Genomic DNA, 18,123 nt, shown 5'->3' with positions numbered 1-18,123 from the left:
AGACATAAGCATCTGAGCAACTTTGACAAGGGGGAAATTGTGATGGTTAGATGACTGAGTCAGACACCCCAAGTCTTGTGGGGTGCTCTCGGTATGTAATGGTTAGTACAGGTTGATTCTCCCATATCCAAATATTCCAAAATATGGAATATTCCGTTATATAGTTTTTATTGAGCACGACTAAGATATTGACAGCTTTTCTTCCTGATGTTTCAATGTACACAAACTTTATTTAATGCACACAATTATTAAAAATATTGTATACATTTATCTTCAGGCTGTGTGTATAAGCTGTATATAAACTTAAATTTTGGGTATGTATGCACACTTTGTTTGAGGCACAAAATTATAAAAAGTATTCTATAAAATTATTATTATGTATATAAGGTGTATATGAAGCATAAATGCATTCTGTGTTTAGGCTTGGGTGCCATTCCCAAGACTTGTCATTATGGTATGCTATTCAAAATACGGAAAAATCTGATATCCAAAATACTTCTGGTCCCAAGCATTTTGGATATGGGAGACCCATGACCCTGAACCAGCAACAGGGTCATGGGCGCCAAAGGCGCACTGATGTACGTAGGGAGTGAAGGTTAGCCCGTCTGGTCTGATCCCGCAAAAGAGTTACTGTAGCACAGATTGCTGAAAAAGTTAATGTTGGCTATGATAGAAAGGTGAGAGAATACACACTGCAGCACTGCTTTCTGCATATGGGGCTGTGTAGGTGCAGATCGGTCAGAGTGTCCATGCTGACTTCTTTCCACCACGAAAGTGCCTATAACGTGAGCGTCAGAACTGGAGCATGGAGCAGTGGAAGGCCAGGTCTGTTAAATAATTTTTTCTTTTACATCAAGTGGACAGACAGGTGCGTGTGCGTTGTTTACCTGGGCACCATGATGCACTATGGAAAAAAGGCAAGCCAGCGGAGACAGTATGATGCCCATGGCAATAGTCTGCTGGAAAACCTTGGGTACTGACATTCATGTGGATGTTACTTTGACATGAACCACCTACCTAAACATTGTTGCAAACCAAGTACACCCGTTCATGGCAACGGTATTCCCTGATGGCCTCTTGCAGCAGGATAATGCGCCCTGTCATACTGCAAAAATTGTTCAGGAATTATTTGATGAACATGACAGAGTACAAGGTGTTGACTTGGCCTCAAAATTCCCAAGATCTCAGTCCGATGTATATGGTTAGCAGTGTTAACGTAAACAATTTACATAAAATTAAATGCATGATGTGATCAATCTAGTCATGTGTTGTCTTATTTGACAGCTACTGTATACATTTCATTAAGGTACACTTTCAGTCATATAATACAAGTGATACAAGTTGGAGGACTGGATAACTTTTAAAACTAACCAATAAACATAACAAATGTGCATTCAATAATACAAATTAGCTATAGAAGTCTAAATGATTGGAATCCAACTAGTTTGATATTGTCTTCAGAAGCTAAGAAAAGTTACCGGTGTGTCTAAAATGACACAACAACATATAATTATGCCATATATGTAAAAGGAAGTCACTTTCCAATGCAGAAATCAGAAAATATAATATCCAGGATGTCCTCTGCTCCCACCTTGCCTGTGATAGAGCCAAGTTGCCTCTGAGCAATACGTAGCTCCTCTGCAGCCAGAACCAAATCCTGTTGCCGATACACATTGTAATGTTCCAGGGCATTTAGACATGCAGTAAGGTGATGTCTATGGCGAGTTTGTGTGATTGTAGGTGCTCCCTGAAGAGGATCTCCACAGCTGCAGATAAATGGAGAACAAACATTGCAGTGTTCAATATGGAGGAAATAAACCCATTTACAGTATACCACCTATATAGACTTGATATATCATGCCTTTAATTTGGGACACATGAATTACACAGGTTCTGTGGCTGGCTGACTTCCAGTCTCCATTTCACCTGGTTTTAATCAGCCACAGAGCCTGTATAGTTCATGTGTCCCAAATTAAAGGGATGATATGGCAAGCCTACAGCTATACAATCCAGGGAAAATATAATATGGTATAACAACTCAGTGACAGAATGTAAAGAAACATTAAAAAAAAAAAAATTATATATATTATATATATTATATATATATATATATATATACACATATATATATATATATATATATATATACATATATATATGTGCAGCATGAACATTGTCATGGGGTATTGCATGTGTTTTCCTATTTTGAAATGTAACATCTACAGCTCTGCATACAGTATTTATTGCATAAAAAACTTTGTATATAAAAGGGCTGGTATACATATAATAATGATATACGAATTGTGCACAAATCCATTTTCTCTATCATACATTTGTATGCAAAACTAGACTGCACTATTAATTCATAGAAGAGGTGCATCTATCTCACATGGCTTCCAAATTGTTTCTGAGGATTCTCAAAAAGTCGCTGACTCCTTCTCCCGTATGGCAGGACAGAAGACACATTGGTGGTAGCTCAGGCTCCTGGCATAGCTTCTGCATGTTAATGAAACTCTCTGGACTCAGCAGGTCTATTTTGTTCAGCACCACAATAGCACTCCTGCGAGTACGCCCCTGCATGCTGGAGAAAAGGTTCTGCAGGTGGGAAAGCAGAGACTCCTGAGACAATAAATTGCTGCTGAGGTCTATTACTGCTATTAAGATGTCTGCTTCCTCAGCCCTAAAAAACAACAATAAAAAAAGGATTAGACCATCAAGAACACTGCTTAACAATTTCTGATTTAATATAAGATTATTGCTGCTGTATTTGGAAAGCTATTGGTGCTTAAAGTGGATGCAGTATTCACAGACACAAATATCTACTATAATAGTATTGTTGCAAGAGTCTTTAGCCACTGCTGTTTAAGCTCTGCACATTACTAGTGTTTATTCTAGCACCCTGCACCTGTCACAACCCATGCAGTTGCGCTTTCCTGCCTGGGGTGTCATTTATACTTTGGTCTCTATATCAGAGGTTTGTTGCATCGGCTGAGTGTGCTAGAAGCACCAAAACAGAGAGCGACACCCCAGACAGGAAAGAAGAACTGCATGTGTTGTGACAGGTGCTAGAAGTACCAGAGCAGAGAGTGACGCCCCAAGCAGGAAAGAGGAACTGCACTTGTTATGACAGCTGCAGAGTGCTAGAATGAACACTAGTGTACACTCAAATGCAGGGCAAGCATACCTGCAAAATTCACAATTGCATCATTTTGGAGGCATACTTTTTGGACCTGCTATAGTGCAGGTGCCAAGTGCACACAGATGAGGACGACATGTCGCAAATTAGACACATAAACGACCTATGCAAACATATAGGCATCTTGGGTGTTTCTTATTTTAGAAAATAGGGTTTTGTTTGAGTGAAAGTTTCTTTTAAATAATTTATTCCCAATAATAATATATTTCCAACTCTGCATGAATCTCAATCTAAAAACAAAAATACTACAAAACAGAAATTCTTTAGTACTGTTGAAAGTTAATAACCCAAAGCTATAAAACATATCCAAAATGTAAATACATGCACCCCCCTAATTCACCATTATTCAATTATATAAGACAATGCTACTTAAAAAAAAAAAAAGCTGTTAGAAGATTTTATTTACAGGAGAGGTTACAGATTGTTACAGATCCTTGTATGTAGAAGACACAGGGCCTGATTCAGCTTTGGGAATAGAGTAAGATATAGCACATAACTGATCATCTTGGTGAAACCATGCTGCACTGCAGGTGGGGCAGATTTAAAATGTGAAGAGAGATTTAGATTTGGGAGGGAGGTGTCCAAACTGAAATGTAAAGTGCAGTGTAATAATAAAGCTGTGCAATATATGTGGGCTACATACAAAAGCAGCCAGAATTTACACTATATGCAAAAAAATGTATGTATTTACACCCCTGGCATGCAACATGGTTTGTCCAGGTACACAGTTAAGTGCTAATTCTCACTCTATTCCCAAAGCTAAATCAGGCCCCATGGTTCCAAATATTGCAGAGATCATATAGGATCGAAAGAACAGGAAGTTGAATAGATGACTGAACAAATTTGTTCTATAATACTCGTATATGCAGTTCAAGATGCAAGGTTACTTTCATTGAGTAATTTGAATGCCTCAATTTAAGGATAAATGCAAATTTATATCACACTGGTATAAATACCTTTTGTTTTAAAAAGGCAACTACTACGTTGTATTTACAATGAAAATAATTCTGGTTTCTTGAAGTCTACAACACTGTAAATGTATAGCTGCTTTGTAAAATAGGATTTTAGTACTTACCGATAAATCCCTTTCTCCGATTCCACAGGGGACACTGGAGCCTCAGTACAATGGGGGTATAGGAGTGGGTTAACTGGGAGCTGGCACCTTTAAATAAAAAACTACTGGTAGCTAGCTCCTCCCCCTCTATACCCCCCCCCCCCCAGGTCAGTCTAAAAACAACTGTGCCCGAGGGGAGCTGAAAAGTAAGGAGACAGAAAAGCTACATTAATCACATATACATAAGAAAAACACATATACATGAAAACAAGAACAGGTCAGTCAGACAACATTAAACGCAAACTAGCTTCTGATCCTGTAAAAACAGTAACAATGCAGGCAGAACAGCGTAGTGGTGGGTGTCCGGTGTCCCCTGTGGAATCGGAGAAAGGGATTTATTGGTAAGTACCAAAATCCTATTTTCTCCTTCATCCACCAGGGGACACTGGAACCTCAGTACAATGGGGACGTCCCAGAGATTACATCACGGGTGGGAGAGCGCTGAGAGCCCTGCAACACCGCACGGCCAAACTCCGAAGCGGAGGCCGCAAAAGTATCAAAACGATAGAAACGTAGGAAGGTATGCGTGCCTGACCAAGTGGCTGCTCTACAAAGCTGGTTTAAGGAAACCCCGCGAGCAGCCGCCCATGAAGGACCTACCGAGCGCGTAGAATGCGCCGTAATAGGACCCGGTGGTTGTTTGGAAGCCATCACATATGCTTGCCTGATAGTGAAGCGAATCCATCTAGAAATGGTCTGTTTGGAGGCCGGCCAACCTGGACGGGCCACATCAAACCGAATAAACAAAACATCCGATTTACAGAAGGAGGCAGTCCTGTCAACGAAAATCCGGAGTGCTCTGACTACATCCAAGGATTTTGAATTGGAAGAGTCATCCTTAAACACCGGAACCACGATAGGCTGGTTTATATGAAAAGCTGTCACCACTTTGGGAAGAAAAGCCCTTTGAGTGCGCAGCTCCGCCCTATCCTCATGGAAAATAAGATAAGGATGGCGGCAGGATAAAGCACTGAGTTCTGACACATGCCTTGCCGAAGCGAGAGCCAACAACAGAACCACCTTCCAGGGTAAGTACTTTATCTCCACTCTCTGTAATGGCTCAAAAGTATCAGACTAGAGGAAGGCCAACACCAAATCCAAATCCCAAGGTGCTGTGGGAGGTACAAAGGGGGGTTGAATCCTCACAACTCCCTGGAGAAAAGTCTGTATATCCGGAAGCAAAGCCAATTTCCTCTGAAAGAAAATGGACAACGCGGATACCTGTACCTTTAATGAACCCAGACGAAGGCCTGCTGTGAGACCAGCCTGAAGAAAAAGGAGATGTGATACCTTAAAGACTGAAGGAGGAAAATTACGTCTCTCACACCAAGCCACGTATGTCTTCCATATGAGGTAGTAATGTTGAGAAGTGACTTCTTTCCTAGCCCGAATCATCGTGGGAATTACACTAGACAGAATACCCTTCTTTCTGAGGACGGCCCTTTCAATAGCCAGGCCGTCAAACGAAGCCGCCTTAAGTCGCGATAAACAAATGGGCCCTGAAGAAGGAGGTCGTCCTGAAGAGGCAGTGGCCACGGCTCGTCTATTAACAGATTCTGTATCTGGGAGTACCATGCTTGTCTGGGCCAATCTGGTGCTATCAGAAGCACCTTGATCCCTTCCTGCCTGATTCTTTGAAGCAGGCGTGGAATGAGCAGAAACGGAGGGAGTAGGTAAATGTAATGAAACTTCCACGGAGCCGTCAGTGCGTCCACTGCAGCTGCCCGTGGATCTCTTGTTCTGGAGTAGTAAACTGGTAGTAGGTGGTTTAACCTTGACGCCATAAGGTCGGCTTGAGGACAGCCCCACCTCAGCGTTAGTTGCTGGAACACCTGAGGATTGAGTGACCATTCCCCTGGATGAACGTTCTGCCGACAGAGGTAGTCGGTCTCCCAGTTTTCTACTCCTGGGATGAAGATCACAGAAATCGCTACTGCGAATTCCTCTGCCCAAAGCAGAATCCTGGTTACCTCCCTCATGGCGGCTCTGGTTTTTGTGCCGCCCTGCTTTTTTATATACGCCACTGCAGTGGCGTTGTCCGACTGGACTCTGATTGCCTGCCCCTCCAGCAGCGGATGCGCCAGCTGGAGAGCATAAAATACCGCTCTCAACTCTAGGATATTTATGGGCAATCTGGCTTCCTGCTGCGTCCAGTGCCCCTGAAAATGCTTTCCCAGAGTCACTGCTCCCCAGCTCCTCAGACTTGCGTCCGTGGTGAGGAGGGTCCAATCCCACACCACAAACCTTTTCCCCGCCAGCAGGTGGGAAGGGTTCAGCCACCAAATGAGAGATGTTCGAGTCTGAGGCACCAGAAGAACTCTCTGATGGAGAAAAAGGTGGGATCCTGACTACTGGGAGAGGAGATCCAATTGAAAAGGACGGGCATGAAATCGTGCATACGGAATCACCTCGAAGGCCGCCACCATCTTTCCCAGAAGGTGGATACAGAGATGCACAGACACTCAGCGATGTTGTAAGACCAGGCGCACCATATGCTGAAAAGAGGCAGCCTTGTCTTGAGGCAGAAAAACTCTTTGCTGCACTGTATCATTCCCAGGAATAGTAAACGCTGTGTGGGGATCAGGGAGGACTTTTTGAAATTTAGTATCCAACCGTGTTGTAGGAGGATGCTCTGAGTTAAGCGAATGTCCTTTAACAGCCGAGCTTCCGAAGAGGCCTTTATCAATAGATCGTCTAAGTATGGAACAATGACGACCTCGTGACCCTGCAGTAGGGCCATCATTACCGCCATAACTTTTGTGAAGACTCTTGGAGCTGACGAAAGTCCGGAAGGTAGGGCCTGGAATTGAAAATGCGACTCTAGGACCGCAAAACGAAGAAAGGCCTGATGGGGGGGCCAGATGGGGATGTGGAGATAAGCGTCCTTTATGTCTAAGGACACCAGAAACTCGTTCCTGTCGAGACCCGCTATAACGGATTGGAGAGATTCCATCTTGAATTAGAAAACTCGAAGATGAGGGTTTAAATCCTTGAGATTGAGTATGGAAACGTAAAAGGCACGCTCCAACCCTGGGATCCCCCAAATGAGAAGGAAGACGTCATGCGGCAGGCTTGGCAGCTGCCTTGTCCTGCTGAGTATTGGAGGCGGCTGATGCTGAAGTTCTACCTCGGCCTCTGGAACCTCTGGAGAAGGCCAGACCTCCTCTGGAACGCCCCCTAAATCTTCCAGAGGCACAAAAGGATCGAAAGGAGGGACCTGCCAAAGATCTTCTAGTAGGAGGAGGAGCTGCAGATGGTAGGTAAGTGGATTTCCCACCTGTAGCTTGTGAGATCCACTTATCTAATTCCGATCCGAAAAGTACCTCCCCAGTAAAGGGAAGGGCCTCTACCGCTCTTGGACTCTGCATCTGCCTGCCATTGACGCAGCCACAGAGCCCTTCTAGCAGATATAGCTAATGCTGAAGATCTGGCGGATAGATTACAAATGTCCTTAGATGCTTCTCCGAGGAAAGCAGCCGACTCTGCGATCTGTTCGGCTATCTGAATTAAGTCGTCAGATTGCGTACCTATCTTAATCCCCTCAGCCAGCTGCAGTGCCCAGGCTTCAATGGCCTTGTTCACCCACAAATGACTAGTGCTGGACGCATCAAAACCCCTGCAACTGTATACAAGGATTTCAATGTGTGTTCCATCTTCCTATCCGAGGGTTCCCTTAGGGAAACCGCGCCAGGCACCGGAAGCACCGTTTTCTTGGAAAGACGGGCTACTGACGGGTCCACTGCTGGAGGAGTTTCACATAATCTCATACTGTCAGGTGGGAAAGGGTAATAAGACAGATATTTCTTAGAAATTTGAAATTTTTTGTCTGGGTGTTTCCATGCGGAAAAAAGAATCTCATCCAGCTCTTCAGATGCTGGAAAGGTAACAGACTGTTTAAATCTTTTACCAAAAATCGATGGTTTTTCAGTAACCTCTAAATCCTCTACGTGCAACACCTGGTGTACTGCTGAAATTAAAGCATCCACGCCCTGAGATGCAGGTTCGGGGTCTTCAGGAATGTAAATTTCCTCTTCCTGAACCTCGCCCTCTTCACTGTCCTGCAACTCCTCATCTGACTCATCCCAGTGTAAGGGATTATGAATCAATCTCTTACTAAGGACTTCAGCAGGAGAAGAAGAAGCAGGTGGGGCCTGGGACATTACTTTTGTAAGTCCCTCCACAGATCTGGCCAGAGAGTGAGCCCAATCTGGTTCAGCTGCTGTTTGTCTCAGCCTCTCCCTGTCCTTACGAGCTGATTCCAGCTCTGATGACAGATTTTATATAACTGCAGTCACTTGTTCAGACCACCTAGGCTGGACTACAAGATTAGTATCCTGAGGTAAAGACACACATTTATCACACAGTAAGGAAGCATTAGATTGTCCCTGTGTGAATTTTTCACCACAAGTCTTGCATGAAAAAGACTTCTGTGCTGCTTTAGACCCCTTGGTAGACATGTCTGTTACAGACACCACACCCACACACACAGAGAAAAGGACAGTAATGCAATAACAGATTTTTCAATCACACCACACAGAGACCTGAAAGGGGCACAGAGGGAAATAAACTATAATGCTTGCAGCGCTAATAGTGCTGATAACAAGAATAAAAAATGCAATTGCTGATACACAGAGTACTAGCCTGACTCCTGCACAGCTCTCTCTCCACCCTGTAGTGCGTGCGCCTTGTGCTTAAAATGGCCACCAGCGGCCTTCTGGAAGCGCTGAGGCTGCTGGGAGGCAGGAGCAGAAGGGAAACTTAGGCTCCACCCCCCCCCGCTATGGCGCACTCAGCGCTAGCGGAGCGCACTGTGAATGCCCGCCTAAATACATGTCCTGGCTCCTCTGCTAACCAGGGAGCCAGGAAACACTAACCTTAGCCCTGCCTGTGCTGCCGGCGGAGGGCATATGCTACTGGGTCCCGCGACGTGCACTGCATGCAGCGCGTCTTTGGGAAACCTAGAGACTGAGGTCTCTGTAGCAGGAGACCTCAGCGCAAACCGCATGCAGCAGCGGTGAGGATCTCCCCGGCAGCTCCCTCGTCGCAGACAGACAGGGGCAGTAGGCTGCCTGTCTGTCCTCAATGCTTGAGTATTTTTCCGGAGCCCTAAGGAGGCTTACGTCCAGCTCCCAGGGCACATTTTTAGACTGACCTGGCGGTGTATAGAGGGGGAGGAGCTAGCTACCAGTAGTTTTTTTATTTAAAGGTGCCAGCTCCCGGTTAACACACTCCTATACCCCCATTGTACTGAGGCTCCAGTGTCCCCTGGTGGATGAAGGAGAAACTATTTACTATAATCTTATAATTATTTATTATGATCATTTATATATGGTGCAACCAATTATGCAGAAAGTGCAGAGAATATTTATCATTTATATCAGTCCCTGTCCCACTGAAGCTAAATTCTCTAACACATCTACAATCTAAAGCCGCGTACACACTTGCCAATATTTTGAAGGATTGAACGATAACCATTTCGTTCACAATATCGGACAGTGTATGCCAAAAACGACCAGCGATGCACGCTCCCGCTGGTCGTTTACGATATCCCCAGTCGGCTGTACAAGTAGCCCAATCTGGGTATATCGTGAGCGTTGACATACTGTTGAATGCGGCATGGCCCCGCTCATTCCCACGCCGTCTGTCACTGGTCGGCATCGGCAAGTGTGTATACACTTGCCGATGCTGGCACCCCCCTCCGGGCCCGCCGATGACGATATCGCCACATACACACACGGTGTAGTGTGTATGCAGCTTTAAGTCCATAGCCATTTAACCTACCAGTATGTTATTGGAGTGATGGAAAAAAACAGCAGGACCTCAAGAAAACTCACACAAAGAAACATACAAAGTCCACACCATTCATGAATGGAACTCACCCCTGTGCTATAAGGCAGCAACACTAGCCACTGTGTGACCAAAGCTAATATTCTGCCCGCACCATAATTTTATTATTAGTATTCCATTGGCTGTAGATGTAATAGGAAAATACACATGAATATTTTTGTACTGTTCCTTCCTGTAGAGTAGAAAACATAAACTGGAATTTATGTTTCAAATTTTTATAGCAAATCTGGTCCTATGTGTTTAGGTGCGTACTTGATGACAACAGCTATCAGCACTAAGAAGAAAATCAGATGACATATTGCTAGCTCATACCACTGAGAAGATACTTTGCAGCATGTATGAAAACCATTAAGTGGTTCCTATGCTTACCATATGTACCCCTTGTATAACATATAAACAGTGGTTTGAAATCCCACCCTAGTATGGTGTACAAAAGGATACAGCTGTCTGTATCTTTCCAGGAAATGTTTATCTGCCAAGAACATACAGTAGTAGGAACTTTTTTCCCCTTAGTAGTAACTGACATTTGGCAGAAAAGAAGAGTGAGATGGTCAGCTCAGTGACGATGATTGCTTATGTGCCCCCTGCTTTTCTTAGGAAATGTAAAATGGCGGTCCAAATGTGGGATGTACAAACTGTAGCTGTAATTCCTTTTAAACAAAACAGATACACTGTTTATGAATAAGGATTATGGCCTAGTAAAGAATTAAATTAGGATTTGGGAGTAAACTAAAGTTACCAGTCATTTTTTTCTGACACTCTCAATTAGGAACAGTTTTCTGCTGTTCTCTATGGGGATTTTTGGGAAGGCATAAGTCAGGGTACAGGGCGAATTTAGACTTGGGGTTTGTTTTATTAGGTAGCTCTTGTTCCAGGGAAGGTGCTTTTTGGGGTTCAGGTAATTGAGAAAGTTACAGTTTTTAAACTAATACCTCACAAATGACCTTTTATATAGATAGGGAGCTTTAACTTGTTGCGCAGCTTCAGTAGGTGCCTCCAGCAGGGGGGTGTACTCACTGTGGCTTCATCTGGGTGCACCAAGATGGCTATCCTTTGCAGGCGTTAGCGGCAACGGGACCCGGCAATGATAGCGGGCAGTAGCGACGGCAGGGACCCGGCAACGATGTAGGAGTTAGCCAGACTGGGACCTGGCAGTGGCGGTGCGGGCGTCAGCGGCAGTGGGGGGAACTGGCGGTGTGGGCATTGGTGGCGGGCCTGGATCCGAGTGGATCCAGTCCCACCCAGCTATTCTGCAAAGTTCGGCAGCAGAGCCCATTTAAAAAATGGCCGCCGCGAGCCAATCACGGCTCGCGACGTCATCGCCCCGCCCCCTTGGGTGGCTTATATAAGCCAGCGCGAGGAGGCGGCATGGCAGTCCGACAGCCGGGAGGGATCAGTGAAGAGCTGCTGAAGAAAGAATACAGATATGGTATGCATTCACACCCTTTGGTTAACTATAGATTCAGCACTCTCACAGAGTGAGATTGCTGTCACTCACAAAATGGTGGAGCTGCTAATTCACAGAATTGTGTGCTCTTTGGAATACACACATGCAGTCTATGCAAATGAGGTCTGAGCAGAAGATAGAGCTGCGTAGAGGAGATCAGCGGTGTTGATGGGGAGAGGAGACAGAGCGAAGTAGATGGGGGAGACAGAAAGGAATGGAGAGGGGGAAGATTAAGCAGTAGAGATGGGGGGAAACCAAAGTGATTCAGGAGGGTGGAAAACAGTTTTGTGGATGGGGGGGGTGAAAAGTGATGCAGTGATGAGTGTAGAACAAAACATTGCTAAATGTGGGTGGACTTACCAGGATGTAAGAATTCCTATATTCCTGTAATACCCATTTCACATCGCAAATGTACCCTTTCACACTGCGCAGTAACCCGGGTTGCTGCGCATTCATGTTCAATAACCCAGGTTATTTGACGGCAGTGTGAAAGGGGTATTATTCTATCAAAGTTTAAATATAATCATTCTGGATTCTCTACATAGCAAGTCAAGTTACTTTTTTATGATAACTTTTCTATACTAAAATTGAGTACAATGGTATCTTTACCTTGCACAACATGTACTCTTAGCAACTCATTTTCCACTGTTTATGGATTTCCTTCTTCCATAATCTCAACATGCCCCAAAAATCAGATCCAACACAAGTGACCCATGCCATGCAGCTTTATGTTTATTCTGCGACTTTATATCAATTCCTCTGTGACAACAAAAAAATAATCCCAAGTACCTAGTACATTATTTGTGAATTAAGAGGTAAGATTGAGGAAAAAGTAGTAAAATGATGGAATATGTAGCAAAGTTGTGGGAAAAGTAGCAAAACTGAGGAAAAATGACACAGAGCGGGAATCACGGCATATGGTGCAAAAGGGATAGGTGTACATCAATGCCGACATATCTGGAAACTGCTCAGACCTTTATAACTCAAGTCCTCTTTCATGCCCGAAAAAACAATAGCCAGGATGGGACTGTGTTCTCAATGCTAAGTGAATGGCTGGCTTCTATGTGCTACTTCCTCCATATAAGAAATTGATATGACAACAAGGTGATTGCCCAGACATATTTTACACTGTTTAGTAATCCTAGCGAGCCTGTCCAGCCACTATTCCATCTGGTGAGTTCTGCCGTTCCAGATCCAGACTCTGGCAAGAAACCCCTTTCCAGCAGTAAGAAAATATTTCCCTGTATATTCCAATGCACATCTAGTTTCCTATTACTTATGTAGACAGGGCATCTGTTCACAGTGCGGGGAGGGTCCTGGACAGCCCACCACCTATGGGAGTGCTGGGAATGTCCCCACAGTGATGGAAAGAGGCACGTTCCTTTTTGGTGTGCCCTCGTTGGTGATCAGCACCCTGTCCTAAAACCTAAAAAAATCCTATAGTGTACACTAGAACTATGCGCACTGTCCAAACAATGCTTTGTATAGAACATGCTGAAAAGAAATTAATTCATATGTGGAGTTGCTGAAGCCAGGGGACACATTGTGTTATGGAAGCAAGAACACATAGGCAAGGTTTACAATTGCCCACTTCTTATAAATAAATTTAGTATATGCCATAATACATAAATTGTGCCAGAACAGTTCATTACTTGCAGCCCGTTACATAGACACCACTATTTTTATTTTTTCTCCATTGTTGCTGCCAATAAGTTGGTTTACACAGTGCTTATTCTGTGCCATAGTCTTGGCCATCAATTTTAGTGACTAGTATATATTCACTTTAGTAATGCTGCATTCCCTTTTCTTGTATGTGACCTATTTCTGCTGCTTGAATAGGCTTAAGGCAAGGCAAACAGGCAACTCAATAAGTATTTTACATTTTAGATGCCTGTTCTGGATGCTGCAACAGAGGATCTGGCTCATTTGGTGACCTTCTATATGTGATGAAACAGGCAGGACACATGTCCTATTGATGCTCGGACTTATGGCCCTGATTCAGAGCCGGACGCTCTGAAAGAGCGCTCGCTCTGAATCAGCTATTGCGAGTGGCCAGAATGATGGTCGCGATGGTCAAGACTATCGCGACCATCGGGCTTGCGACGAGACCCTTGTGGTAGGGTCTCGTGGCCGCAAACCCCAGAGAGCTTCTGGCTCTAATAGAGCCGGAAGTTCTCTCACTGACATCACTGGTGATGTCAGTGGGGCCGCCCACAAACGGCAGGCATTTGCATGGGAACGCCTCCGTTTGTGAAGCCACCCCCACGCCACGCCTCCAAAACGGTGCGAGCTGTCGATCAAAATCGACAGCCGCCCCCTTTTGCTGCGAGACCTGGAGCGACGGAGCGACAGTCGCTAGCCGGGTCTCCCGCATGCGCACGTCGGAATCGGCTCCGGCGTGCGCATGCGCAGTGTCCTAACATTGACGCGCTCGCAAGCGGGTTTGAATCAGGCCCAATGTCCTATATCACCTTGTGCAATTTTACTAAATCAATCTTTGTTGTTTAAGAAATAGGACTAAATATTAATATGAAATGGTTTAGTAAAGATATTATAAAAGGTTATGAAATAAAATCACAGCCTAGCTATAAGCTAATCACCTTGCTTTGGCCCGTCTCACACCTTCCCTCTCAACTGGGTCCTCAGACTCTCGCAGCCCTGCAGTGTCACTCAGGATAATGGGATAGCCTCCAATATTCAGAGTAGCCTCCACCACATCTCTAGTGGTACCAGGGATAGCAGACACTATGGCAGTCTGCTTCTGGCCTACAAAAGAAAATTGATAAAAACAATAAACTAACATGGTAAACCTAAGAATTCTTATAGATCTTAAATAACCAGCAGAACTCAAATCTACAAAAACAAAACGGATTGCACTACAGCGCACTTTCTTTTGGGTGTCCAGTATACTGAAACCTTTAGGGGAATAAGGGCTTGATTCAGACCCGCTCGCTAACATGGATACTCTCGCTGCTGCCGATGGTATGCAGTGTGTATGCATCGCAGTGCGCATGTGCATACCTTAGCAAAAGTTCACAATGCATTCACTCACAGGACATAGACAGCCCATCAGAGTGAGTGACAGGGGAAGCAGTTTGTAGGTGGTAACAGGGACTGACCATTAAAAACGGGGGAGTGGAGGTGCAAACACAGGCGTGCCTGAGCATCTCAACGGCGTTTTATATGTGTGCATAATTATAAGACAGCATCATAGTACATGCCACCTGGCTTGTTTTTACACTGAAGTGCTCGCAGTGCTTGCGGAAGGGTAAGGTCAACCTCAAGCGCTGCGATAGCATCAGATGTTACCCGATGTACCGATGGTTGCATACACTTCCTGGACATGACATGCACAAGTGGGCGTCTTAAAACAGGCTGGTGGTGGTCTGCATACACTATGTGATCGCTCTCTAAGAAATACTGGGCGTGCTAATGCATTGCTGTGCGGTAGCACTGCCTACGCAATTTGCATACACATCGTGCGAGCGGCTTTGAATCAGGCCCTATGTTCCAAATGCATCCAGAGTTCCATTAAAATAAAGGTCAGGCCAATTGGGCAAGCCATCAGTAAAGGTTATCTTTAGATTGCTTTCCACCTTGCTATTCATTTTCTTCACCTATTGAGGATTTTATGTCATTTGCACAATTAACACCACAGGGATTGGAGCAACAAAGCTGCTTTACAGCGTAAACACAACCTATTACTTTGTTTGTGCTTTTAACACAGTGTAGGCACGCTCTCAAAACTTCACAGTAGCATAGTGTCCTATGTAATAAGTACTCCCATATATCTCCATTGTATTTTACTAAGCATTAATGCGTCTAAGTGCAGCAGGCAAATGTGAAATTAAAGTGGAGTGAAGTAAATGGCTGTCAGGAACCTTATGTGCAAAGCTCCATTTGCTTACATTATTTTCACCATTTTCAACTTAAATTAATGAAAGTGTCATGAAGTTCAAATTGATATTTGAGGCATTCACATGTGGTGAGAGGAAGGTAGTCTTAGGCAAAATACATGTTGTATAGCTGTTTGCCACAGATGTAACAAAAACTATAAGGGGGGGAGATTCAATTAGGTGTGGGGCTTACACTGCAGCTAATTGAACACGCTGCCTGATACACTTAGCTGCAGGAAACCTGCATTAAGTCCCAGAGGGTATATTTTTCCTCGCAGTCTCAGGAGCTGCGAAGAAACATCTGCGTTAGAGTGCAGACTCTGCATTTTAACATGGCTTAACCCATGATTTACCATGCTGGGAAAATGCAGATTAACTGCATAGCTTCGTGAGTGAAAGGCTGAGCTATTCCACCGTGCCTAATTGAATTCCCCCCAAACCCCATCCAAACCCAGATATGAGGAGGTGTGGTTGTGAATAAAGGCATTCAGTCCTGGTGGGAGACATGTTTTCAAACTGTTTAACACATACAGTATATCACTGGCAATACAGCAATTTCTGTGACTGTTGCACAACATATGTACTATGCCAGAATAACTGCACACCTCATATCTGGGTTTGGATTTATGACACTACTGTAGCATTTCTTGAATTCACATTTTCAACAGTGCATACATACACTTTCACCTCCAATTCCCTCCTTCAGTCTGGAGTATTTTAGTCATTAAAGCTCATCACAAACTTGCTTGTGTGCTTAGTTTTTACGCAAACAAGAAAAATTATCTAAGCGCTACGCCTAGGCATATGCAATGGTACCAGTGCATTCATGGAAGAATAAGAGAACCATGGAGAGAATGTGTCGTTGATAATTAAATACTGTAGTGTGTTGAAAGCAAAAGCAAGCTTATGCTGGGTACACACTAGACGATATGTCGTCCGATCCGGCATATCGGGCACATCGTCTAGTGTATTCCTGCTATGTCGCTGACAATGCGAGATCAGCGACATCCTCCGTTGGTCCTACATGCAGCGCCGATGTGGGATGTCATTAGCGAGGGCCATGATACCGAATGCAGCATGGCCCCCGCCGTCGCTCCATCGCTGCCCGCATCGGTAAGCGTGTATGTTCTTGCTGATGCAGTCTCTACCATCGCTGCTGAGGTCTGGCTGGGTACACATCATCTAATGTGTACCCAGTCTTACAGTAGTAGAAAATCTTACATTTTTTACGAATATACCCAGAAACACAAATAGTAACATTACTATTAGGCAGTTCAGCGTATCCAGTGTGTAACATGTGACATATTATAGTTCTAGCACTGACAAGGTATGAAATGGAGTGTTAGACAACATAGTTACAATATAAATCTATTTATAGCTATTGTAAACTAGAATACAAAAAACACATCAGGATAATAGATAACATAATCAGGTTTAAATAGCAAATAAGTGGTCAGATATATACTATAATATGTTAATATATTGATGTGTCTTGTCACTGTGGTGAGTATGCTAATTAAGCAATAATGCAGGGCCTGAACAGGGCCTGATTCAGCAAGGAACGTAGTTGCTTATACACATGCGGTCCATTAATTCCCACTGCGCATGCATCACAGTGCTATCAGAGAGGGGCTGTTATGTAACGCCTACACCAGCAGGGCATTATTATTCCCACCTCCAGACCAACTAACATGCCCATTTAGCGATTCAGGGATAGATATGTGCAACTACACCTGAAGGCTGACCCAGGACCTGCTTGTTGTTAAGTCTTGCATAGCTCCCTACTACCCCACTGTCCCTAGTACTGTCACCATCCTATCAATTATAGCCGTCGATAAACAATAATATCATCAAGGGCGCATTTTTCACCATTCCTTTATACGCCATCTCACAGTTTCTGTTTGTTGTCATTTACAATGAATGGCAGTGTAGCTGACATGTTTAGTCCAGCACAGTAAAAGTCCCTCTATGTCTAAACAAGCCTAACAAGGGGATGGCCTCTTAGATCAACACTTATCCAGTATGTGAATGATCTCCTTTTGTGGAGGCTGGATTTACAAACACCTCTTTCTGAAATGAAATTAAACACTTCTCCATGTATTTGTAAATAAGGGACACTATTCAAAACTGTAGCTGACACAACTCACAGTTGTGTACCTTGGAAAGTAGTTACACCAGGCACCAAGGTCCACACTCCTGTCCTGCATACTGCTCCAAGATCTTAGACAATCTGTGAAGTCCACTCATTCCTGACTCAATAGCTACTGATATGAAAGGACCAAAGTATATACACAATTACCATGAGCCGCCACTTGTCAATTTAGGCATCCCTATCTAGAGTCCTAAGATGGGCCACCATGCACCACTTCTCGGGAAGTAGAAGTCACTATTGACAGCAACTTTAAAAATGCACATGTCCAGCCCAACCATGCTCACAATATCAAGCCAGGAGGGTTTTTAATGAAGTTTATGTGCAACACACATCTCCATGCATGTTGGGAAGAACCATTCCAAGTTCTCCTAAATACTACAACAGCAGTTAAAAAGAAGATTGCATGACCCACTCATACATAAGTACCACAACCAGTAGCAGCTCTCTAGCAGATAAAAGGCCAAAAGCTGA

The 18,123-nt window shown here is 44.2% G+C and overlaps 1 protein-coding gene across 1 annotated transcript in view; it reads right to left on the bottom strand.

Annotated features, from left to right (window-relative positions):
- Nucleotides 1-272: 272 nt before the first annotated feature.
- GTPBP3 (GTP binding protein 3, mitochondrial) overlaps nt 273-18,123 on the bottom strand; it is a 145,687-nt gene continuing 127,836 nt past the window's right edge. Inside the window, exons 8-10 of the mRNA XM_088478518.1 lie at nt 14,205-14,370; nt 2,390-2,680; nt 273-1,766 (exon numbers count right to left, since the gene is read on the bottom strand). Coding sequence (XP_088334644.1) covers nt 1,535-1,766; nt 2,390-2,680; nt 14,205-14,370 — 689 coding nt within the window. The 3' untranslated portion in view covers nt 273-1,534. The remainder of the gene's footprint in view (nt 1,767-2,389; nt 2,681-14,204; nt 14,371-18,123) is intronic.

This window comes from Taudactylus pleione, unplaced genomic scaffold (assembly GCF_031769625.1).
Source record: "Taudactylus pleione unplaced genomic scaffold, aTauple2 ptg000214l, whole genome shotgun sequence".
NCBI lineage: Eukaryota > Metazoa > Chordata > Amphibia > Anura > Myobatrachidae > Taudactylus > Taudactylus pleione.
This window is presented reverse-complemented; position numbering and strand designations above follow the sequence as displayed.